The 25392-nt window shown below is 29.1% G+C and overlaps 2 protein-coding genes and 1 pseudogene across 2 annotated transcripts; 1 reads left to right on the top strand and 2 right to left on the bottom strand.

The window, feature by feature from the left end:
• Positions 1-227: 227 nt before the first annotated feature.
• Positions 228-1811, top strand: LOC133038473 (uncharacterized). The gene is made up of 2 exons (XM_061116637.1): positions 228-236; positions 732-1811. The coding sequence occupies exons 1-2, from the start codon at positions 228-230 to the stop codon at positions 1809-1811; spliced, it is 1089 nt and encodes a 362-aa protein (XP_060972620.1).
• Positions 1812-11232: 9421 nt separating this feature from the next.
• Positions 11233-12251, bottom strand: LOC133038472 (F-box protein At1g67340-like; annotated as a pseudogene).
• Positions 12252-13416: 1165 nt separating this feature from the next.
• Positions 13417-16046, bottom strand: LOC115717204 (uncharacterized). The gene is made up of 5 exons (XM_061115058.1): positions 15749-16046; positions 15407-15651; positions 14998-15318; positions 14817-14915; positions 13417-14738 (listed from the first exon to the last, which is right to left on the bottom strand). Exons 1-5 carry the CDS (start codon positions 15837-15839, stop codon positions 14256-14258), a joined length of 1239 nt encoding a protein of 412 aa, XP_060971041.1. The 5' UTR covers positions 15840-16046; the 3' UTR covers positions 13417-14255.
• Between the last annotated feature and the right edge of the window lie 9346 nt (positions 16047-25392).

Genomic DNA, 25392 nt, shown 5'->3' with positions numbered 1-25392 from the left:
ACTTAATTTTAATTATATAATTATTTTTTTTACATTATATTATTAATATGAATATATCAAAAATATCTAACTCACTCAATTTTTATTTCTCTAAGTTGGAATAATCGAACCCTAGCCCATATAAGGTAAAAATGAGGAAAAAAATCAATTAAATAACAAAATTAAGCATAGGCAGTCAAATTTTGCTAATATATATAGTATCTATTCATGGGTAATATCCATTAAAAATGCACCATGTATATATATTCTTAGTTTTTATTTTGGATATGTATATTTTTAATTGTATAATATTTAGTTTTTTATTTTTTATATTGTGTGGATGTTATTCAATAAAATAAAATTATTTTTTATTAAAAAATATTTAATTTAAGTGTATTTATATAAAAAAAAATATAATAATATTTAAAATTTATTGTTAATTAAATTTAATTTAATTATCTTTTCATTATTTTTAAAATACTATACACTTTCTCTATATCTTTGAAATAATAATAAAATATACTTTTTTTTTTTTTTTTAGAAAAATGATAATAGATAGATAGATATATATAGATAGACTAGATAGATGTTACGTGACAAGTCACGTATGTTAATTTTATTTTAGTTTTTAGTTTTTTTTTTAATATCATAATTTTAAAATTAATAATATTCAATGTACCAATTCTGGTGATTGGGACATTCCCAAATTAACTGGATTGTTCGACAGTGATACTGTCTCGGCTATTTTGAAGGGAGGCAACCCCTCGGGCCAGGGAACGGATAGATGGGGATGGACTTTAGAGTCTAGTGGAAAGTTTACAAGTAAATCGGCTTACCTAGCTCAAGCTCTGGAGAGAGCCAGCCACTGTGAGGTGGCTCCATCGCTCTGGAACAAACTATGGAATAGCAAGATTCTGGAGCGGCACAAGATTCTTTGGTGGTGCATCCTCTCCACGGCGCTTCCTGTCAGAGATGTTATTGGGAGGAGACTCCATATAGAAGACACTAAATGCCCCTTTTGTGAACAAGAGGAGGAATCCATTGAACACCTCTTCCTCACTTGTGATGTGGCGTTACACTTTTGGCGATCCTCCCCGTGGGGCATATATCCAGTCTGTGGCAATGGAATTCGTGTTTGGGGCTGGGTGAAGTTTCTCTGGAGCCTTAAAAATAGGGGTATTCGCGAGGAGGAGGTTTTTCTCTATGCATCGATAGTAATTGATACTATCTGGAGGGCGCGAAATGAAAAAGTTCACAATAACCTTTCCCCGGATGTTCCAAAATGTATTGACCTTATTTACACTTCTTTTGCAGATTTACATGCTTCTCTAGTGCCGTCACCAACTCCGACCTTGCCAGAAAATTGGAATCCACCCCCCGAGGATTGGATCAAACTGAATTGTGACGTTCGAGTGGGACTGGCGAGCATGTGCACAGCTGTAGTTGCTAGAAACCACCTGGGTGAGGTGATTCGGATCCATACAACTCAGTTGGACTTTTCGGATGCTTTATGTGGAGAAGCTGCGGCCTGTTGTTCAGCCATTTCTCTGGCAATTGATTTAGGTTTAAAGTATATTATTATTGAGAGTGACTCGAGACTAGTTATCAATGTCCTCAATGGGAAGGAGTCTCATTGGGCCCTTGAGAACTATGTCTCTTTTTGTTTGAGATCCACTTCCTCATTTACTAGTTGTAATTTTTCCTTTGTTAGTAGACATTGTAACTTTGCAGCCCATAATGTGGCTAAGTGGGCGTTTACCCACCAGATGTATGGATGTATTCCGGTCTCCACTTTACCGGAGAACCTACTTTGTAATGACCGTGAGGTCTAGCTTTTGGTTCCTTAATGAAGACTCACGCTAATTTCAAAAAAAAAAAAAAAATTAATAATAATAATAATAATATTCAATGTAGTAATTATCATTGAAATTTAAAAGATTTAAATAAAAACAAAAGTTACTATTATATTTTGTAATAGTAATTAAAAAAATTTATTATTCGTCCTAAATTTATCTTCGGAATTAATGAAAATGCTCATCTGGTTAAACTATCAAAATATTCAAATTTAATTTAAAATAATATTTAAAATTTAACTAATTCTAAATATCAAATTTAAAAATAATTTTTAATAAAAAAATAAACAATATGAACAAATTTATTATTAATTGCAACAGTTTAGGTGAATTAATTATATTTAGGTTTAACTAACTACATGATGCTGACCGTGGCAACATCTAATAATTTGTTATTTTTTTTATTTAAAAAAATAGTCACCTAATAATTTCTCATAAACCAAGAATTCTGTTATATAGCCACATTTTATATAGAATAGATATATTTTAAAAAATAATAATAATTAGATTTGAATTGTAATATTTAAAAAAGCTTTATATTGTATAGACACATTTAATATAAAGTAAAAGATAAAAGAAATATGTGTATTGAGTTTAAATTTAAATTGTAATGTTTTTTATTTAAAAAAAGAATAATACACCTTTATTGTATAATCATATTTAATATATGATAGATATATTACATAATATTCTATAATATAGGAACCTCTCATAAATTTTTGGAGAATGACATATAATTTAGGATGCTAAAATTAAAATTTTTAAACAGCTAATTGTACACGTGTTTATTTGAATTTTATATTTATACATATCCATACAATAAGTTATTTCAATAATGATTTTTTTTTTTTTTTGACAAAGTGATTTAAATCACTCATGAATTTACGACGCCCATGTCCGCCACCGGCGCTGGAACCTCCTCGAACCAGGATAGCTCATCGTCTAACCGCAGAGCATGCTTTGCCAACCATGGGCCGCTAAAATCTTAGAGCGAGCCCCATGAGACAAAACTGCCCCCGAAAATTTAGACAATAAAGCTATAACATCTTCAAACAACGCTCCTAACTCAATAAATACTGAAGTTCCACCTGAAAAAATATCAAAAAACAGCATAAAACTTTAATTAGAAAACTATTCAAATTGAAGAGAATCAACCAACCACCAAGACTAAGCAACTAGATCTCCCTATAATATACTAGAACTAGCCAAAGGGATTACCCTTTGGCTAGTAACAACTAAATTATAGCATTCTACTTCATAACCTTCATAGGATCCCTATTCCTTACTCTTACTCTTTTAAAATCAAACATAAATAAAATTTTCCTTTTAATATCCATTATTCCTTAAATATTCAAAATATGTTATATACTAATTATTTCATTTTATCTCTTAAAAATATTACTTATTTATAGAATAAAACATGTCAAAATTCTTAAGTAAGTCAAATTATTTATTATTTTATTTATAGCGTAAAACATGGTATCTATAATCTTTATTCAACCTAAATTAAACTAAAATTGTATTAATATTCTTAAACTTAAGATTGCACTTTTCACATTCAAAAGTACCATTTTTCTAATACCACTTCATCGTACATTTAATTAATAATATTAAATTAATATTAATTAATCCAATTCGGTATTATGACATAATGCTTCCTTATTTATTATTTAAATAGATAACCTCCTAATTATTATACCATTCAAATTATTATAAAACTATTCATATTAGTATCTTCCTATACAACTAATAAGACAATAATCTCAATCTTCATTAGCATTTACTTCCCATTTATTTCAATATCTTCCAAAAAATAAAAAATAAAATAAAACAAAGTATACTCAATTCACAATTAATGTCCCTACCTCTAATTTATTACAAAATCCCACATTTATAATTTATATACCAAATTAATATTATGTTATCTATAATAAACTAATAAGGCAATAATCTCATAATTATATACCATAATTGTTAGCTATTAAATTTTATAATATTTTTACAATTCATGATATTTTGTAATTTTAACCAATTACCCTAAATAATTAGGGACCAGCCATAAATCATGCGTGAAAACCTTAAAAGGCACCAAATCCATAAACAATGGCGCAGCTCATCCATCAAATTTGTACTTCCATTTCTTCCATAAAAAACTAATACCACTCATCTAAAAATTCTTTTAAAATACCAATAAATATAATAATTTTGGTACATTCCCAAAATATTGACAACAAACCAAATTTTTATAATAATTTGACTTCCCAAATATATCTGAACCAATATATTCTCATTAGACCATTAGTGTTTCTACCTCCCTTTATTACAAGATCATCAAGATTCTTATTCTTCAATTTACTTAATTAATTATAATATTAGAATCTCAATACTAAAATTCTAAACACTTTCCTTTTATGTTGAAAATTCCTAAAAAAATATAAACCAAAAGATAGCTAATAGGAATTAGTGTTTAAAGTAAACGCTCTTAAACATTATTTCAATTAAAAATATTCTTTAAAACATACCTTAACCAAAATAATCCTTTTATTCCGACTAATAATCCTGTATAGTGCATAACTTATTAACTTTAAAATATTAATGTGTCAAAATTTTCTTATACATTCAATACCGAAAAACGTGAAAATGTAAACAAACTACCCTAAATACTTAGGGGCCCAACCATATAATAGGTGCTAAAGCCTTGTAAGGCGCCAAAGCCATAAATAATGGCGCAAAATAGAACAAAATCAGTATAAAACAAACCTATAACAAAAAAGAAAACATTGAAAAAAGAAAGAATAAAAAAAGAGTTGTGAAACAAAAGAAAGAAAAACATTGAACTCATTTACAGCAACAAACGATAGACAAAGAAAATTGAATTAGAAAACTCTTAAGGTAACTTGAACAATGAATCTGATCAAGAGGTATTAAACTACAGAAAAGTTGCTTTAAAATCGTGATCACTGGTCCTTAATATAACCAGTTCTTTCACGAATCACACAGATTATATCCAACAGTATATACACCAACTAAAACACTATCACAATTCACATAATATCGAAATACGGCTATATAAAATGGAATGAATTCAGTCTACAAAATAGAAAAAAAGAAAACCAGAAAGATATTTACCGTGATAGTTTGTTGGAGGATCAAAACGATGGAGAAGTAAGTACTGGGGATGCGATCACGAACAACGATGAAGAAATAGGAAGGTTGAAGTATTGTGAGAGGTAATTTCAATCATGATTTAATTATCCTAAATATAATTATTAATTATGATTTTTGAAAATTTTATGAAAGATCTGTTTAGCTACATTATATTATCAGTGACAGATTTACAATCTTTAACCTCTATAATATGTGTAAAACAACTATTAACTATATATGTTAAAACTATTATTATATTTATATTTGTCGCCTTTATTTATAAATATATATCGTAATTAATTAAAATATATATATTTTTTTTCTTATTTTTTTAAGGGTCATTCATCTCTATATGAGTTCATTCATGTATATCATCAAGTCTTAAAAAAAATAGAATTACAGCTAGCTTATGTGTAAGATATAAAAAATAACTATATGTAGTAATTTTATTGTAATCTTATTTATCAATTTTTTTTTTATTATTGTTATTTTTATATATTTATATATAATTTTTATAAAAATATTTGAACTTATATTTATATGTGGGTTTGGAATTTTTCCACATATAAGCACTACCATTTTACACCACACTATGAAACTATTAATACATTCTTTATGAAGTGGGGAGAACAAATAATATAAGAGACATAGCACTAAATAAAGACAAGTTCCAAATATAAAAGTGCAATATACTATTCTTTTTTCTTTTCACACACTACTCTAAAAATTAATTAATAGCTAAACCTTTTTAGATTTTTCATTTTTATAAGAGATTTTAACAGTAATACTACCTCAATTATACTATATTAATTTGTTACACTTTGTTACACTTGAGTTCTATTTTGTTATTTACTTTTCTCTTAAAAATTTTCTATTACATAGATAGGTGAACTGCTCAAATATATACAATAGTAAACATAACAACCTTTTTTTAAAAAAAAAACAAATATAGAACTTTTATTAATTTATCAAATCATCTAAAAGAGAAGACTGTACCTCAACAGGAACATCACCCATATTAAATACTCGATTTGATATAGATTAAGATGCTCTAGCAAGACTATGAGCAACCATGTTAGCAGATCGTTTAATAAAAAATAAGAAAATATTATTTCAAGATACTAGAAGTTTACGACAATCATCTATAATAACCCTAAAAGAACAAAACATAGGTAATAAATTTCGAATAGCTTGGACTGCTACCAAGAAATCTGACTCCGTCTCCACTTTTTTCCATGGTTGACTTTTAATCCAGCTTAGTCCTTCCTTTATACCAAATGCTTTAGCCAAATCTAGAGCGCATATACTACCAAAACTGCCCGACTTAGTCATCACTAATTCTTATTGAGAGTCTTGAGCGACTATGCCATAACCAAATGTTGCTCGATCACGAAAAATGGTGACATCAAAAGTTACCTTGATTGTATTCTCCTACGACTTAACCCAAAATTCTGCTCCATCACCAGCTTCAAAAACTGAAAAAGAAGCCTCTGAACCTCTATTTTGGGATGACTTCCATTGCACACGACAATTCATAGATGAGATAATAACACCATCCACCGTAGCATACTTTTGGTTCTAAACCAGCTCGTTTTGAGCCTTTCATAACCTCCAACATAACATAACAACCTCCCCACACTTTTTCTTACTGCACCTTTACAAAATTTGATCAAACCAGCTGCTAAAATTAGCAGCAACAATCGGCCTAACTCCAACCAAAACTATTTGCCAGCATTGAGCAACGAATGAACATGAAATAAGCATATGGAAAATAGTTTTCTCACCTTTTTGACATAATTTGAACTCAGACCCTCTAACCACTAATTGAGTCAAGGTGACAAACAATTTGAAGCAGCCCGCCATACTAAATTGAGAACTTTCGGTGGTACCTTCAAATTCCAGAGCTTGCACCATCCAGAAGAATCAACTGCAATCCAATTTTTTTTGAGCTTGTATCTTGTATGCACTATGCACCGAGTAGAAACTATGATGCTCCTTAGACCAAAAAAAAAATGATCATTAGCTACATTCAGATTCAATGGAACCACGCCAAAATATGTTGTTGATCACGCTCGTTAAAAAGATCTTTAATGATATCTAAATACCATTCCCTCTTATTAGTACACATCAACAAGTTCATCTTATGGCCCACGAACATTGAGCATCTGAAGTAACAAAAGGACACACATCATCCAGAAGCCATGGCTGATGCAAAATATCAACCTTTCACACTAGAACCTATTGCCCAACGAACCCAGACTTGAGAAGCTCTTGCGATTAGAAGACACTCTTTCACACAAAACTTGGATTATTCCCAAAGGATACTGAAAGAAAGAAAATTACCACTGAGAAAATAACGAGCCTTATATAACCTACTCACCAAAATGTTTGGTTTTGTTAGTAAACGCCATGCACCCTTGCTTTCCCAATATTGCCAAATTAAAGTCACGAAGATTACGAAAGTCCATTCCATCCATAATTTTCTGTCTACTCATTCTTTCCCAACTCATCTAGTGAATACTATCGCCATGAGAAGAATTTGAATGTCACCAAAACGTACTCATAATTCCTTCCTAATCTTTAGACACATCAATTGGGAGCAAGAAAACACTCATGGCATACGTAGACATAATAGCTTTTAGTAATCCACATAATATTAATTGCTTAAATATTATAAAAATTATAAAAAAAAAACATTTAAAAATTAAGAAAGAATTAAATATAAAATTTAAAATAAATAAAAAAATTGTACAATAATTGGAGATGGTGTAACGAAAACACGATACTATTCTTTTTTCTTTTCACACACTACTCTTAATAAAAATAATTTACAACTAAACCTTTTTATATTTTTTATTTTTATAAGAGGTATTAATAGTAATACTGCCTCAATTATACTATATTTGTTACACTTTGTCTCCTAATCTAATTACTTTTCAGCGGCAAAACATACCAAATTTTTGAGTTTTGTTTTGTTATTTACTTTAGGATCCAATTTTTTTTATTAAATACTAACTGTTCAAGTATATACAAGTGTAAACATGATAATTTTTTAATGATTTATATAATATTAATTGTTTAAATATTATAAAAATTTAAAAAAACATTTAAAAATTAAAAAATAAATAAATTTTAAAAAAAAATTAAAAAAAAATTATACAATAATTGGAGATGGTGTAACGAAAACACTTAATAACTTAATCACAAAATTAAGTAAATCTGCTTTTATTAATATTAGTCACTAATTGTACCATTAGAAAATAAATATATATTATTGCAATTATATATAATTAAATTAAGAACGAGTATCACATGCATACACTGTGTCCAGATTCAGAACTAGATCGAGTTCAGTTTCCATTGTCTTAATTTCTTCGTTTTTTTCCTCTCTACACTCTAATAATATCCATTTTGAAAATATTTATATATACATGAATCTCACATGGATTGGCCACTTAAAGTCGTTGACTCTTTTCCACCCTCACACATAGATTATTAAATAATTAATTATAATAAATTACTCCAAATCTTAATCATCACTACCAATACCACTTAGTTAATTATTTAATCATAATATTCTAAGATCTTAATGAAAAAAAGTCATAATTAGATCACTAGATCAGCTTCTTAAAAGCAAAAAGCATACTAATTTATATTTATTTTGATTATTATGATCACGGGTAGGGATGCACATTTTCCCCATGGGGATGGGCCCCGCGGGGACCTGCCCCTAATGGGGCAGGGATTCCCCGTCTAAATGAGGAATGGGGCGGGGACGGGGATCAAATTTTATCCCCGAATGTTAAACGGGGCGGGGATAGGGATGATACTCCCCGCCCCGACGGGGACCCGTTTAATTTATTAATTATTTTTTATTAATATTTTATATTTTATATATGCATTTGTATTTTTTTTTAGTATATTAATATCATTTTTATAATTTTTGAAGTTGTATTTTTGTATAATAATTACTATATTGAATAGTAAATAATATGTAATATTTTATCTTTTATGTAATTTAATAATTTTATACATTTAAATTTTTTAAAAAAACTTTATTTTTACAATAGGGGATTCCCCGCCCCATTAGGGGATTCCCTGCCCCATCCCCGATGGGAAATAAACGGGGATGGGGCGGGGATGGGGATTAAAATCCTTAACGGGGATGGGGACGGGGAGAGCACTCCCCGCTAATTCCCCGCCCCGTGTGCATCCCTAATGTCGGGCCCGAAAATTAAGTTGGTGAAGAAGAACTAATCACAAATAATAATAATCTTATATTATTAATTATTTAACGTTAATAATGATATTATGTTTCATTAGCTAACTATAAATAGTTAATTATTTTCGGCGTGCAATCCAACCTATAACTTTATTAATATTATTATTGGACTATTGATAATTTATATATCTTTGTTATTTATTTTTACTTAATTCCATAAATTGTAACATTATTGTCCAGTTTACCTTTCATTCATAAGATCATTCGCTTACTAAATTTACTTTTAAGATTAAGCTATTAGAAGAACAATAATCTAGTGGTTCCATAAATAAAAAATAAATAATAAAAAAAAATTAGTGACTTATATTATATACTAGACGAAAGTTACGTGACGAGCCACGTAAATATTAATTTTATTTAAGTTTTAGTGATTTTTTAAAAAATACATCTTTGAAAATACATCTTTCAAAGCCTATATAATTATATATATATATATATAGTTCACATGTAAGATTATTAGCTTTGAAAATATATAGTTAAATTTCTGTTGAGTCCTGTTAACTCTCATAACTATGAAATTAAATTAGGTATCTTGCCTGTAAGTCTAATATCTAATGCCCATCTACACAAGTTATAGAAAAAAGTAAATAATCGGTAAATAAAAGATGATCATTTTATAATTAGACAACAAACTTTTTAAATTTATTTTAAATCTTAAATATTATTTTTCCAATTAATAAAATCAATGCATCCATCTACCATAAATAATCTTTAATATTTATTTTCATTTACACTAAAAAAATTAATATCAATTTTTGACAAATTAAGAGGGTATCATGCATAATGCATGTGCATCAAAAACAGTAACTAATTAAATACTAAAATAATTTTAAAAGATATATATACATACATATATGGAAGAGGTTTCAATGGTTACATTTTTATTGTAACCATCATGGTTACATTTTTTTAAGCCATTGGATTATTATTAAATGGTTGTGATTAATTTGGAAATTAAATAAAAATAAATTATAAATAACTTGTAACCTGAAAGTAACCTAATCATTTATTTCCTTATAAAACTTCAATTAAGATTAATTATATTTAAAATTAAATTATTTATAATTATTAATTAATTTTTTGCAATTTATTACTATATAAGGATCTTTTAGCAATTTATTTTTTTACACTTAAATTATTTAGAATTTTATAGCAAAACTTTTTATAATTTAAAATTATACACATATAATTTCAGAATTTAAATTTTATTATTCTTGTAATCTTAATTTTAAATTATTACACTTAATTATTTAATTTTTTAATTTAAATATTTAAAAAGTAAAAAATGAAATAAGTTGAAGGATTTTTTAGAAAAAAAATAGCTGCACTTGTTATCGATTGATTAGCTTGAGGTCTCATACTTAGTTCATATAATTGTAACAAAATAATTAAATATCATTTAAAAATAATTAATTATTTAAAAATTTATTATAAGAAGAGAATTTTAATTTGTGCCAAAAGAAGTTTAATTTTTGTAAAAAAATAAATTTTATTGTAAATATTATAATTAAATAGCTTAATTATTAAAATAATTCAAGTAAGGATTTAAATATAAATATTAATTGCTAAAAGAGGTCTTGTTAAATATTTAATTAATTATTTTAAGAAAATAGTTAATTATAATTAAATAATTCTAAAAAAGGAATGTCTATTTAATTAATTATTTTAAGAAAATAGTTTATTATAATTAATTAAATCTAAAAAAGGAAAGTCTACCTATTGGTAACCTGCTATTACAGGTTAAAGAAAAATGTAACTATATGGTTACAATAAAAATGTAACCATTGAATAGTCACCCATATTATATATATATATGTGATCATTTCCATTTTGTGATACACCATTTTTTTTTTCAAAACTTTTTTTTTTGGTTGAACTGTACAAAAGAAAAGACAACAAATTTCTCTCAACTAAAATTAAATATTCTAAAAAGAAACAAAGTAAATTTATTTTTTTTTTTTACTAATTTCATTTTTAAATTTATAATTATTCAAACAACACATTCTCACCGTCTTCAACCTCTGCCATTTCTCCTCCACCACCACCGTCGACGTCGGCGCCGTCTTCTTCAAGCCACCGTTCTCCAGGATTACAGTCAACTTTATGCCGAAGTTTCCAATCGAGCGCTTGACATCCACGCGAGCAGTAATTAACCTTCCCACACACTGAGCACCTTCGAAACTCGTGCGGCCGTGTCTCTGGTCGACCGCACCCGTCATGGGCGCAGAGTCTGAGCTTCTCTCCCACCTCGTCGCGGCCTGGCTCGAACCACTCTTTCGGGGAACCGCCGCCGGATGGAGCTCTCTCTCCGGCATGATGCACCCAAAATCGCTCAGGAGCGAGCAACCGACCGGCTCTGGTGGAGATAAGCACCGGCGGTAGTAATTGGACATCCACATCGGAGAACGGAGACCAGCGGCGAGCTCGCGCTCGTTCGCCTGAACAAGGAGGCGGCATCCCTCTGCAACGTTTTGCCTTGTTCCGTAACCGTCCTGGAGGCAATGACCGAGCTCGCGTAGTGCATCGATTTGATATTTAAGATTGGAAAAATGATACTTTTATCTAATTAAATCTAACGATTTGTTTCATTCTCTTCCCCGAATTTTTAGCATAATTAGTTATTTTTGGAATATGAACGGAATATGTGTTGATAAAGATATGGGCGAACTCACATAGAGGGAGAGGGGGTAGTCATCTCTAAAATCGACAAAAAAAAATGTGTATATATTTTAGTTTTTTTTTTTTTTTTGAAATGATATTTTTATTAATTATAGCATATATTTATAATTAAAAGTTATAAATATAAATATAATAATAGATTCGACATATGTTATAAAGCTTTAATATTCAAATCCTAATAAAAGTATTGTGTTATATTATTTTATAATATGATAATAGATTAAATGTAATATATTATTATATAAATAATATATATTAAGTGTATTAACTTACATGTTGTAACTTGGAGAGGAATTATAATTTGTTGTCATTTGTAATTCTTGTGTTAATCACACATTATTAGTGTAATAAAAGGGTTGTTACACAATTTGGTTTAAGGAATTCAAAGTTATGATGATATAGTTATTACAAAATAGATTAATACTCATTTATGGGAGAGAAATGAGGTGGTGTGTTTGAATTCTAAGTGTGATCACCTAAACAGTATAAAAAGAAGTCTTTGGTGCTCATTTGGAGAACAAGTTTTCTATCAAAAAAGCACTTTGTTTGAAAACCCTAAAAGACTTAATAATTCCTAGAGCTATCTCCATGAGAGTTCCTTAATTAGTGCTTAGAGATAGAGAAATAAGCTTTTAGATAAAAGTGTAATACCTTGTTCAAGTTATGGTCATCCCCACTATTCTACACTTAAGATTATGAGTAAGTGTATAAATATATTTATATATATAGAACACTTCTTAATGCGTATTACACATGAATTGTTACTAAGCAAATTTAACTATAAATATTAATTTTAAAAATATCAAACCATCGAATTTTGATCTAATAACGAATTATGAAATCACAAAGTTGAATTTATATGCTTAATTTAACTACTTAATTAAAAAAAATATATAAAAAATATCTCTTTTTACACTATGTCAAAGATATGTTTATACAAAAATATTTAACTCAAACCCAACTTTTTCTTTTCTTATTTTTCTTGCTAAAAGGCTTTTTTTTTTTAATTTTTTTTACCGATGGAACAATCTCAGCCCATATGATATAAAAATGAGAGATTTTTTTTTTTAATTAAATAGAAAAATTAAGCATAAAAATTCAAAATTTTCTAATTTTACTCATTCATGGGTAATACCCATTAAGAGTGCACCCATATATATTTATATATCTTCTTCTACCTTTCTTATATATAGTGTACATATATTGTATATTATGTATTGTAATATTTATTTATATCTTTGTTGATTCTTACATTATATTACAATAGAGTTGTAATGTCTTGATTTTCTTCCATTATACTAATTATATCTCTAACAAATATTTTTATTTTTAATATTTAGTTTACTTTTTGCACCTTCAATTTAAATTCTAAGTCAACCACTGTCCATATATATATCATAAACATGCCTTGGATTAATAATATTTGTAACTCTGGTCCCCCTTGAGCTATCTACTCTTAGCTAGTTACTTGTTTATGAAGTCACATTCACATATAGTGGCATACACTACAACATATATAGCGGTGGACCACTCTGCCGCTAATAACCCCAGATTCGTCCACAATAGGCCATTAGCGGCAGGAATTCCCTGTTAAAAGTTCGCCACTAATAATTAGCCGCTAATACTATTATTAGCGGCGAAATTGGTGTTCGCTGCTAATAATTATTAGCGGCGGGATCCCACCGCTAATGCCATCTGCCAATTTCAAACTTCACAACAGGCAAAGGGCATTAGCGGCAGGACCCCGCCGCTAATGCTCTGCCGCTAACATTATTTAAAAATAAAAAAATAATTATTTTATAAATAATATTATATAAATAATTATACAATACTATATTAATGATTATATAATATATTAATAATTAATAATTATATAAATAATTATTTATAAATATATAAATAGTAATTTAAATATAATTAATCAAATTACAAATATTATAATTTAACTCTAATAATATTTATTAATAATTTAAAAATGTCTCAAAATAAACTATTTTAACGTTAATTCTATTACAATATCTCAAAATTAAACTAAATTATTAAAAAACATAAACAAATTATTCCATAAAATCTATTAAGGTCTCGAGTTATAAAGTCTTGATCCGCATTATTATCATTACGAGTTCCGATGACCGTGGCGGAGAAGGAACATATGGCTGATCTGATGATAAACCCAGTATTAGATTTCCCAGCTCATCTTGGTTGAGAATAGGAGTTGAAAAAAATTGTTGCTCCTGCGACAAACTCCCAAATAATCCAAAATCAATAAAATTTGAGCCGAGCGGAGGAGACTCTGATGGAGTTCTATATAAGAACTAATTTCCTAATTGCGGACCAGACTGTTGTTGCTGTTGAGGAAAAGATTGGGGTTGCTGCTGCGAAGGAGGTTGTTGTTGATGTTGTGGAGGAGCGGCATAACTCTGAGAAGACGAATCGCCAGGCGACTGCGATTGACTATACATTTGAATAAAGTTCTCAAACCGTGGGTTATATAAATTAGCACGTTGTTCAGGCGTCAAAGCACTCCCAAATGTGTCACGCATAGTTGAGAATATTTCTGCCATAGTGCTAAACATTTCAGTAGCTGGCGGAGGAGGCATCGTCGACTGACTTTGAGTAAATGACTTCTTTCCTTTGCCTTTGACCCTTTTACCCACGCCTCTTTGATAGTCAGATCTTTCGCCAAGAACTTTTCCTAGAACGTCGTACTGATAACCAACATGAGATTCAGTACTAGATGTATCGCTCTGGGATTGTCTTTCAAGTCGTTTCCTATCAAGCTCCTTTACCAGTTCCTCCTATTTAAATAAAAATTATTAGAATATATAATTAATATAAAATTTAAATTTTAATAATAAAATATTTTATTTGCTTACATAATCTTTTGCAGCAACTTCATTAACGAAATCGCCAGACGGCTGTTTCGTATGAACTGCCTTCCATGCATCAACTGCATGCTCTCCGGGAGGACCCCCCTATACGAACATAAACAAATAAATTAATTTATAATATATTATAAGAAAAATTATATTTTACAATTAAAGGATTCATACTTACATATCCGTGTCGTATCGAAGCCAACGATCTTGTGCCTTGCGTCGTTGGATATTTCATCTGTTGCCTATTTGCTTTGTTTTTACTTGAGCGGTTCAAAAATTTTTTGCTAATGAACATTTCGCAAATAGGCTTCCAACTCTCCGTATTCAAGTAGTCAGGGGGCAATTGAAGAACTTTCTCCCAATCTTCTGGTTTAGTGTAATGTTGTTTAAAATATCTGTGTCTGTTGGTCTTTCGCTCACTATACCTCTCCGCCATCTCCGTATATAAAGTCCCCATAAGTAGCTCTCGATGGGGATTCCCGTCAATATTAAAATAATACTATGTAATAAAATAATTTAAAATTTAACTTAATTTATAAATAAGGATATGAAATAATTATAACCATAAATAATTGAAAATCACTCACCCCTATTCGATTAAGCACGAGATCTTTATATTGTTGGGGTACATCAGAAAAATTATAATGATGACCTGGACACAAAATGGATACTTGCTGGCCCATAAATCGAACGTAAGCGCTGGCTTCAGTCCCAACTACTTTGCCAGTTTCAAGATCCACCTCAAGCTCTAATGGCTTACCAGCGTCCCTCCTTCTTTGTTCAAGTTTAGCATTTGATGCAAGACCACGACCTTTTCTGACCTTTGGTTCAACTTTAATTGTTCGAGAGAAAAATAATTCTATTAGTACATTAAACATTTATCATGTACTTATAGTAAGAATAATGTTAGATTTGGGAAAATATGAAACCTGATTCGCAGGATGCGAGTACCCTAGAAGGATCAGGGGGGTCCCTACCATCACCATCCCCACCGTGGTATGTCGCTAGACTAGCTGACATTGTACTTTACTTTAAAGATGAAAAATATAAAAATGTAAAAATTTTACATCTTTAACATACCCAATAAAATTAGTTAAATCAAATAAAAATTAAAATAAAACAAAAAAATATACAATAATAAAAACATACATTTCACAAAAAAAAAATTGTGTATACCTTCTTGAAGCTGCTAAAGATTCTTTTATTTAATCTGAAAAAATAAAAATAAATACTTTTAATTATAGAAATAAATTAAAAAAAACAAAAAAAAACATATAACAATATATATATATATATAAACTGTACAACACATATCTATTCTATATAAAATGTGGCTATATAACAAAAATTCTTGGTTTATGAGAAATTATTAGGTGACTTTAAAAAAAAAAACAAATCATTAGATGTTGCCACGTAAATGGTTAGCATCCATGTAGTTAAACCTAAATATAATTAATCCACTTAAAGTGTTGCAATTAATAATAAATTTATTCATATTGTTTATTTTTTTTATTAAAAATGATTTTCAAATTTTGATATTTAAAATTAGTTAAATTTTAAATATTATTTTAAATTAATATTGAATGTTTTGATAGTTTAATTAAATGAGCATTTTCATTAATTGCGAAAATAAATTTAAGACGAATAATAATTTATTATGCTTTCAAATTTCAATGATTATCACTACATTGAATATTATTAATTTTAAAATTATGATATTGAAAAAAACTAAAAACTAAAATAAAATTAACATACGTGATTGGGCACGTAACATCTATCTAGTTTAGTATATATACCAAAACAATATACATTATATATAAATAAAAAAAAAACATATATATTTTATATATACATTTAAATAATCTATATAAAGGAAATTTTTACGGTAAAATTTATAGTTTATCCCTCATGCTATAGGGAAGCTTATTCATCCAATTATAATTAAAAGGAAAAGAAGTGTATATAGATTTAGTTAGAGCAGGTGTATATGATTAATTCTTTTATTTTATTTAAAATTCTTGATATAATGTATGAGTGTGGTGTGATGGATTTTGGTGTACAGTGGAGAAAGTGGTGAACTCCATTTTGATATCAAATTTAGTGTTGCACCAATACTAACATTAAAATAGCAGAATTATTCCATATGCCAATTTTTAATTTTTTTTTTCAAATTTACGGGTTGGGTTATTTTAGTGGTTACTCCAGTGATTTTTATGTGAGTTGCTATGTAGATTGTGGTTGCGATTTAAATTGTTATGCGAGTTGCTATATAGATTTCAATAAAAATACCAAAAAAAATATTTTAAAGTGTAAAAATTAAAAAAAAAACCCTCAATATAATATTATACTCTCTTTTTGTTCTAACCATAATACCAAAAGATACACTAAAAAAATATTCTTTATTATTATTTTTTAAATAAAAAATAAAGTATTCTTTTTATTTTTATATTATTAAAAAAAATTATAGTGCACCCATAAATTGGTACACCGATATATTTCCTATTTGTTTTAGTATTCAAGAGAATTTTTTAATCTATTTTTTTAATGGTCATATACGTTGTAGTTATTTAAAATATGCAAAATTTTGAAAAATTCAGAAAAGTTTAACACGCCAAAAAATAGAGTTTTTAACAGTCTATTGTATATGCGTGTAAAATAGATTATTTGAGCAATGTTTTCTATATTGTAAATTATTCTAAATTTTTAATATTTTACAAAATATCTTAAATAACTATAATGTATACAATCATAAAAAAAAAATAAACTAAAATATATTTTTATATGCTAAAACAGTCATTACATCATTATTTAGGATGCATAGTAGATGCACAAATAATAATAATAATAATAATAATAATAATAAATGTGAATGCCTACAAAATATCTTAAATAACTATAATGTATACAATTATAAAGAAAAAATAAACTAAAATATATTTTTATATGCTAAAACAGTCATTGCATTATTATTTAGGATGCATAGTAGATGCACAAATAATAATAATAATAATAATAATAATAATAATAATAATAATAATAATAATAAATGTGAATGCCGTAATGTTACGTACTGTACCTAGAACGTTAATATAGTGTATAAAATATATGCCTAATATTATGACTATTTCTAAATTTAAAATATTTGTAGATAGACTATTAATTACAACAAAATTTACTATTTTTCGGTTTTCCATCAAAGTGTATATATAAGTAGTTAACTTCAACTAATAAAACTATATATTAAGAGTTATTCTATAGTTTTATTTGAATTTAGTTGTGTAGGTGATTATTTATTTATTTATGTTTAAATTATATTTAAAAGTGGAGTGAATACATTATTAAATTGTATTATTTGGAAAGAAAAAAAATATACTATGATCAAAATAAATTTTTAAAAGTTATTTTTTAACTTTTAGTTTTTTACATTAATTTTATGAAAATATTATTAAGAAGTAATTTTTTTTTTAGAAAAAATAGCAATTTTATTAAATTTAGCATTCCGAATATAAGATATCCAACATAGTAGTCGTAGTGTTAGACTCATAAATACTACGATCATAATAGATTTGAGCTACCGTATCAACAGTATGTGTTAGTTAATTTGCTGACTGTTTTACAAAATAAATTTTAACACTATAATAGCAAAGTTGGTAACTAAAATTATTTTTTAAAAATAAATACCTATATAAAAAAATTTAAAATAATTTTTAAAATAATAAAAATAATTTATAATAACCACACGATCTAAAATCAATGGTTAAAAAAAGTACCCTACCGGTAGGAAACTTTTATTAAGTCCTACCATAATCTTACCCTATATATATAATACACAAAAAATATATTACATTTCAAAAATATACATTGATAAAATATATATGCACAAATAAAAAATCATATATACACAAATCAATAATCATATACTATATATACAATAATTAAATTTGTACACCATTAAATAATTTATATATATATTTATACACAGATTTGTATATATACCCAAACTAAATTATATACACAGATCTATATATATATATGCACATTATATATATATAAATTTAAAACAAAAAAAACAATATACTTCCCCAAAATTTTTCAACTAATATAAAATCAGAAATATAAAACAAAAAAAAAACTTACACGAAATGGCTGGTATTCGGAGGTGGTAGTGGTGCGTCGTCGTGGTCTAGCGTGGTGCGTCACCGTGGTGGGGCGTCGTGGTGGTGGGAGAAGAGAATGAAGGGTCGGTTGGGGAAAGAAGAATTAGAGTTTGAGTTTGAAGAGAAAAAAGGGAATATGTGAGAAGAGGGGTTTGATGGGGTATATATAGAGTTATTAGCGGCGGACCATTAGCGGCGGCGAGTCCGCCGCTAATAGTTATTAAATATTTTTTTTATTTTTTAATTATTATTAGCGGCGGGGTCCGCCGCTAATACCCCGCCGCTAATAATATTCGAACTTAATGGGCGGGAAAAATCCGGCCCACTTATTAGCGGCGGAGTATTAGCGGCGGACCCCGCCGCTAATAGTATTAGCGGCGGGCATTAGCGGCGGGCATTAGCGGCGGACTGTCACTTATTAGCGGCGGAGTATTAGCGGCGAGCATTAGCGGCGGACAGCCCGCCGCTAATGACATTTTTTTTTAAAAAAAAATAAAACCCCCAATTAATACTACCATTTGCTGTAGTGATATAGTATAGTATGTATGGCTTGTCCTCAAATATTAAAAGAGTATTTGATATGTGAATGTGACAAGGGAAGCTTATTAATTATATATAGTACGTGCGTGTATCTCATTTATCAAACTGCACGCCTCGCATTACACAATATTATTATTAACACACTTTCCAATTATTAAGTACTTAATTTCAATAAAATAATAAAGATTTGTACAATTAATTGAGGCCAGCGACAAGACTATGACAAATAATAATTAAATAAATAAGATTTTTTTTTTAATTTTTTAAACTTTAAAACAGTTTTTATTTTTTAATAAAAATTCACATAAAAATTTATATATAATATGTAATAAAGTAACTTAAATCGCATCCAAAATTTACATAGTAACTCATATAAAAATTATTTGAGCAATTACCGAAAGCAACTTAAACTATAAATTTTAGAAAAAAAATTAAAAAAATAATATATGAAGTAATTTTTCAACAAATAATTAGTATGCAAATCTACATTTTGTGTGATAATTGCTTACTATTTAACTAAAAAGAAGAAAATTTAATCTTTCAAAAAGAAACAAATAATAACAATATATAACTAATTATTAATGTATATATTTAGACACAAAAATACTTATAAAAATAAGCAAGCATGCATATATATAAAACAGACAAGAAATCGTATGGATTAGATAGCAAGAAAATACATTCATAAATAAAATTGTAGAAAAATTCTTAGGTGGGAGTATTATTTTTACTCTCACGTGTATAAGCATTTTTTTTTTAAATTTTCATTGATTGAATAAAGTGATTATATGGTATTAATATATGTTGTTGAGTTAAATAATATTTGGTGTACTTTTTTTTTTTAATTATTTATATTGTGATTTTACTTTCAATATCATCCTCAATTTTTTTTGTTTCTTTATTATTTTAAAAATATGATATTTTTTCTTAAAGCATACTCATGAAAAGTATATATTATTATTCTTTTAAATTTTCTATTTTTAAATTTTCTATCATTATTATTCTTTTATATTATTTGATAATATAATATAATAAATAAATTAAATTGTGACAAATATATATTTATAAAAATAATATATATTAAAGTATTTAGAGGTTATATTATATAAGATATAATGTAACAAACACATAAATATTATAATATGAAGAGTTGCAAATCTGAATATAATATATGTAATAGAAAAACTTTAATTTGAATTTAGTCTTAATTAATTTATGAGAAATTTAACAATAAATACAAAGATTAATGGAAGTGTATCGGAATCTATCGAATCGATTGTAAAAAATATAATCTTTCAAGTTTGCATCAAAACTTTCTCTGGAACTTTATCGTCCTGGTAATGGGGATTAAAGAATTTTTTTAAATGATACTGTAAAGTCCTTTTTTGGCAAGTTAGTTGACAAAATAATTTTTCCATTTATGGTAAGATTGTTGTGCATTCATATTCGATTTCTTGCCTTATAAATTCGGATTGTAATTGCTCTTTTCCTTGTGTTGGAAAGTTGCACTTTCAGCTGAACTTTCCTTTGTTGAAAACTTCTCAAAAGAAAAGGAATTCTCTTTTGGAAAGTTGTCTTTTTAGGGAAACTTTGATTATTGCCTTTTCCTTATTGATTTCGATTGTATCTTGATACAATCAGAATATCTAATCTGTTTTTGGGAGGAATCAAACATTGATAGAAGATCGGACCCGATTTTAGTAAGTTTCCCATTTCTGGTCAGATCTGCTGCGTCAGCATCCGATTCTGATGTAGCAGATCGTGTTTTCTTAGGAAAGTTTTTGTACAGCTGTAGATTCGAACTTGTGCTTGCCTCTTTGGTTTCTATGTTCTATAAATAGAGCCTAGAGAGCAACCATTCGAATTACCTCTTCCATTATTCATTTTTTGCATTTATCTTTTGAGAGAAGAGAGTGTTTCTTTGTTTTGTGAGAGCCTAGTTGTTCATCTAGGTTCTAGTTGTTCTATTTCTGTTCTTACTCTATCCTAGAGGTTGTGAAGAACTACTTGACTGAACAAGAGATTGGTCTTCGGGAGAAGACTTGATAAAGCCTTACTTCGGGAGGAAGTAAGCACTTGGTCTTCGGGAGAAGACTTGTTGAAGCCTTACTTCGGGAGGAAGCCTTACTCAAAGACGAAGGGAGTTCGGGCTTGAAGGTGTTTCAAGAAGTCAGATTCATAAAGTGGATTACAAAGGATTGCGGCAATACTTTAGAGGGAGTCTAAACTTGTTTAAGTCAATTGTCTTTGTAATTTTGATACTTTATTAGTTGATTTCATCTGGGCGTGATCCCGTGGACTAGGAGTGTTCGTGAGAACACTGATACCACGTATAAATCTCTTGTGTCAAGTTATTTATTTTTCTGCAAATATTTCATATTCGCTGTTCGTTTCTTGCTGAGTAATTTCTCTATCACGCCGCAAACGCTTACAGTTTTTATATTTTCTTATATACAACTGACATTTGCAAAAACACGGTTTTTCAGATACAGTGCAAAATGAGGACCAATACATGTTTATCAATAACTGTAAAAAAAAAGTAATTAATCCTATTTTTACTATTTCCAATTTGGTCCCTCATCAAATTAGAAATTTTTCTTATGGTATCCACATATTAAAATCTTGACAATCATGCCCTTGAGTCATAAATTTTATTCTGAAATAGACCACATAAATTTGACTCATTTACATGATGACCCAACATATATTGTATATATACAGTCACTACAAAAAACTGCTATAAACTTGAGCATACATATTAGACTCCCAAGTTCTAGCAAAGAGGTCATCAGTTCTCAAGTTCCGCCATCTCAGCCAATCCAAGCCCCTTCGCCCAGTTGCCTAGAGACAAGATAGATCTTCCACCACATCCTCCTTTTAACATTGTCTTACCGGTTTATTATTCTTCGTTACCAGAGGAAGTAGTATGTATTCAATTGGAGACATTAGATTGATTTTTCAGCAAGAAAATCATTTTTGAGTATGAAAATATAAGGAAAAAAAGCAAATTCGCTTTACACTAGGCCAGGTGCAAAATTCGTTGATGCTACAAAATTTAACGAGCCACTTCTTGACATTTTTGATCGTCAAGCGATTGCTGAGAGGCTCTGGCCCAGATCTGGCTAAGTTTGCAGCAAACTTATTGGACCTAAATGCTGTTATGTGTAGCAGATTAGGTTCTGATAAGTTTTTTACAATGGTGAGTGGAGATCTAGTCTTTATAGCCGATAGTCTTAAGAATCATGTTGCTGCTGTAAACTTATTAACTTTTGATTAAGTCATATACATTTTTTAATCTTTGGCTTACATTTAATTTCATATAGTTTCTCTTTTAGATAAGTCTGATTGTGGAGAGGTGTTGTAACGCCCTAACAATTAGGCACGCCACGACAACTAATTATGAAACCCTAATCCCCTAAACTGGGATTACTAGGAAGAAAAGCGCGAGAAATTTAAACTTTAAACTAAAGCGAAATGAAAATAAAACTTATAATAGCATTAAACTTTACAAATAAAAGTGACAAGTTTCGGGATCCCAAAAATCTTTTACAAAATATTACAAGTCTTTTCACTAGCCGACCTAAGCGACAAAAATAGAGTTACAAAAGTACATCGCTGGTAGACTCCAACCCGCTTGGTCTAGTGTGGCCCGAGCATGTACATACATCGCCAAGCCCTCGCACTCATGGCTGATCAGAGACAGATTTACCCTTTCCTGCATAGTAGAGCACCCGTGAGCCAAGCCCAGCAAGACAATATAAAATATCAATAGTCATAATTAACACATCACATAAACATTAATGCCATTTCACATTTGTCTGTATGACACAGACCCGCGTGTTACGCTCACACGCCTATTTATGTCTATGTGGCATAAACCTACGTGTTACGCTCGCACGTCTAAATATAATAAGGCCTTAGAACGGTTCATCTCGGTTCTAGTTACCGAGTCCAACCCAATTATACCTTTAACGTATAATCCTTATTCGCAATACATATATAACATGACATAGCATTTACACATTAATAATCATTAGGGTAATAACCCTATGCCATTAAACCGTTCATGTTAGGGTAATAACCCTAATTCCGGTTCCTAATTACTCACATATATCATTTTCAATATAAGTGTCACCGCGCATAACTCTACGTGCTAACTACTGTCTTACCTGATGTCCTGCAAACGTGGAGATTTCAAATCTCTGGGTGCTCCTGACCAAGTACCGGTAATCCTAGTCACAATTTTCGAGATTCACAAGTATAGGGTTAATCCTTAAATCCACTTTCACATAATATAAAACTAGCATTCAAAATACTAGATAATCACATAGAGCTCAGAACGAGCTTTCCAACGATATATAGAACTCCTAAAACAGAGTCTGGATCACAAAGTTACAAGGATTCGAATAACGCGTTCGAATCTGCCCAAAAACGTAGGGCGGGCCGCGACACTCCCCACATGGGGCCGCAACACCTGGGTTCAAAACCCATGATTTCAATAGAGGCGGGCCGCGACCCCTGGGTTTTAAACCCAAAAAATCCCAATTTTCAGCCTCGAAAATTCCTGCTCAAACACACCCAAACTAAGCCAAAATATGCTCAAACACCACATTTATCTCCACACAAATACCCAACATAACAGAGGGCAAAAAAATATATTTAAAGCTCAAAAATCACAGCTTAATGCATAAAACTTCAGATTAAATCACTACTCAAAAATAAGCTTCACACTTGAGACTCACCCAAATCACAAACTCAAGAACTTGGATATTACAACATGTTACACTAACATCCAACAACTAAAAACTAGAGCCAAGGATCAGATTTTTAAACTCTAAAAACAACCCTAAATAATCACCAACAAGGAAAGATGCAAAATCCCCATATGGGCAAGTTTAAGAAACAATATCACCATCATCTAACACCATTTAACTTCTCATGCATTCAAGAATATTCAAAGCTCAAAGACATAATTCTCAACTTCCATTTCAGCAACAATTTAAAGACAAAAAGAGATAGGACTACCTCAAGATCTCAAATCACTCAAGCTCCAAAGATTCCCACAAATCAAGCTTGAACCAAAGCAATTTCTCAACAAATTCAAAACTTGGAAAGATGAGTTTAGAGAGAAAGAGAGAGAGAGGGGTCGATTTTTGGGTAAGAAATAAACCAATAAATAACACCTCAAAATTCAGCCGAAAATCTCTTTTGTTGCAAATAATTCAAATGCCAAAAATGACTAATATACCCCTAGAACCATATAACACACATATTCATTTAAGGCCAAATAGGTCATTTCCATCACATATCACATATCACATATTCAAATAATTTTCAAATTAATCACATATTAATAAAATGCCAATAAATAATCCCGAAAATAAATTTTGGCCCCAAACTCGGTTCGGCCCAAAATTCCCAATTGTGACTATATCGAGCCGACTTGTCACTGTCAGAAAATACTTGAAAAAGGACAAGACAAGTATACTATATAATAATATAGTCCCATAAGCACACAATTAAATTAAATCCACAGTTTTACCCTTCTCGGGTCAAAATTACGAAAACACCTCTAGCTCACCAACGGAGTCTTAACATATTATAAATTAGACTAATTCACATATAATAGATTATATATTAATATAATTCCATACTAATACAAATTAACTAGTTAGGGTTTGCTAATCTATTTTCTTAATGTTAGCGTATTACAGGTGTTCTTCCCTGATTAACAAATTGGCTTACGAAATTGAGACCTTGAAGAGTGAACGTGATAGTTCTGAGCAACAAAAGGAAGAGGCTATCAAAGCTTTGAATGATACTAAATCTCAAACTAAGGCTATAGTCAAACAAGGAATTGAAGATTATTTTAACGA

This window comes from Cannabis sativa, chromosome 5 (assembly GCF_029168945.1).
Source record: "Cannabis sativa cultivar Pink pepper isolate KNU-18-1 chromosome 5, ASM2916894v1, whole genome shotgun sequence".
Classification (NCBI taxonomy): Eukaryota; Viridiplantae; Streptophyta; class Magnoliopsida; order Rosales; family Cannabaceae; genus Cannabis; species Cannabis sativa.
Note: the sequence above shows the minus strand (reverse complement) of the source record. Positions and strands in the feature narration are given on the sequence as shown.

What these genes read in the sequence shown, in the direction of transcription:
- LOC115717204 (XM_061115058.1), bottom strand. Translation starts at nt 15,839, where the DNA reads ATGTCAGCTAGTCTAGCGACATACCACGGTGGGGATGGTGATGGTAGG. An exon ending in TCGTGCTTAATCGAATAGGG is followed by an intron (nt 15,319 to 15,406) that starts GTGAGTGATTTT and finishes TTTATTACATAG; the next exon opens with TATTATTTTAATATTGACGG. An exon ending in AAGTTGCTGCAAAAGATTAT is followed by an intron (nt 14,739 to 14,816) that starts GTAAGCAAATAA and finishes TTATTTAAATAG; the next exon opens with GAGGAACTGGTAAAGGAGCT.